The 686-nt window shown below is 54.1% G+C and overlaps 1 protein-coding gene across 1 annotated transcript; it reads right to left on the reverse strand.

The window, feature by feature from the left end:
• Positions 1–223: 223 nt before the first annotated feature.
• Positions 224–630, reverse strand: LOC108490383 (lymphotoxin-alpha-like; the record flags this gene model as incomplete). The annotated part of the gene is made up of 1 exon (XM_017796446.1): positions 224–630. A coding segment is annotated over one exon (407 nt), but the record flags the coding sequence as incomplete, so codon positions are not given.
• Positions 631–686: the final 56 nt, after the last annotated feature.

Genomic DNA, 686 nt, shown 5'->3' on the forward strand with positions numbered 1-686 from the left:
ACAGCTCTCTGCAGGAACTTTCTAGGCAGGCTTGACATCCTCAGGTGAGCATCTGGTGTGGTCCCCTGGAGTGCCTGGAATTCCTTCTTCGAAAGCTCCAGGCAACTTGAGTGGGGGAAGGTGTGAGATTGTGGGGATGGGCAAAGGAGAGGTGGTGTGTGGGGCCAAATGGTTAGAAGGCCTGAAAATCAACTTCTTTTTCCTCCCTGGATGTTTCCAAGTACTACAGAGCAAAAGCTCCAAAGAATACATTGCTGGAGCGGATGTATAGATGAAAGATTCCGTCTGTGTGGGTGAACAGCTGGTCTCCCTTGTTGAGCAGGAACACAGCCCCCTGGTACATGGAGCACATCCACCGCTCCCGTATCCCTGGGTGCACAGACCTGTGTGCACTGAGGAGAGGCATGGGCTGGGGATATGTGGAGGAGAGCAGCTGGACTTCGTGGGTCAGGTAGAGAAGACTACAGGCCTCACTGAAGCAACTTGACCCAGAGAAAACCACCTGGGAGTAGACAAAGTAGAGGCCGCTGGTGGGGATCAGGAGGGAATTGTTGTTCAAAGAGAAGCCTTGGAGGAAGGCGTGATCCCTGTCTGCTTTCCAGTGCAGTGCGTTCTGTATGCCGGAGTCTCCTAAAACGAGTCATGGGGGAGGGGAGGGGTCAAGATCAGAGGCCTTGTCTCCGGGG

This window comes from Nannospalax galili, unplaced genomic scaffold (assembly GCF_000622305.1).
Source record: "Nannospalax galili isolate Female #2095 unplaced genomic scaffold, S.galili_v1.0 C47979328, whole genome shotgun sequence".
NCBI classification, from domain to species: Eukaryota; Metazoa; Chordata; class Mammalia; order Rodentia; family Spalacidae; genus Nannospalax; species Nannospalax galili.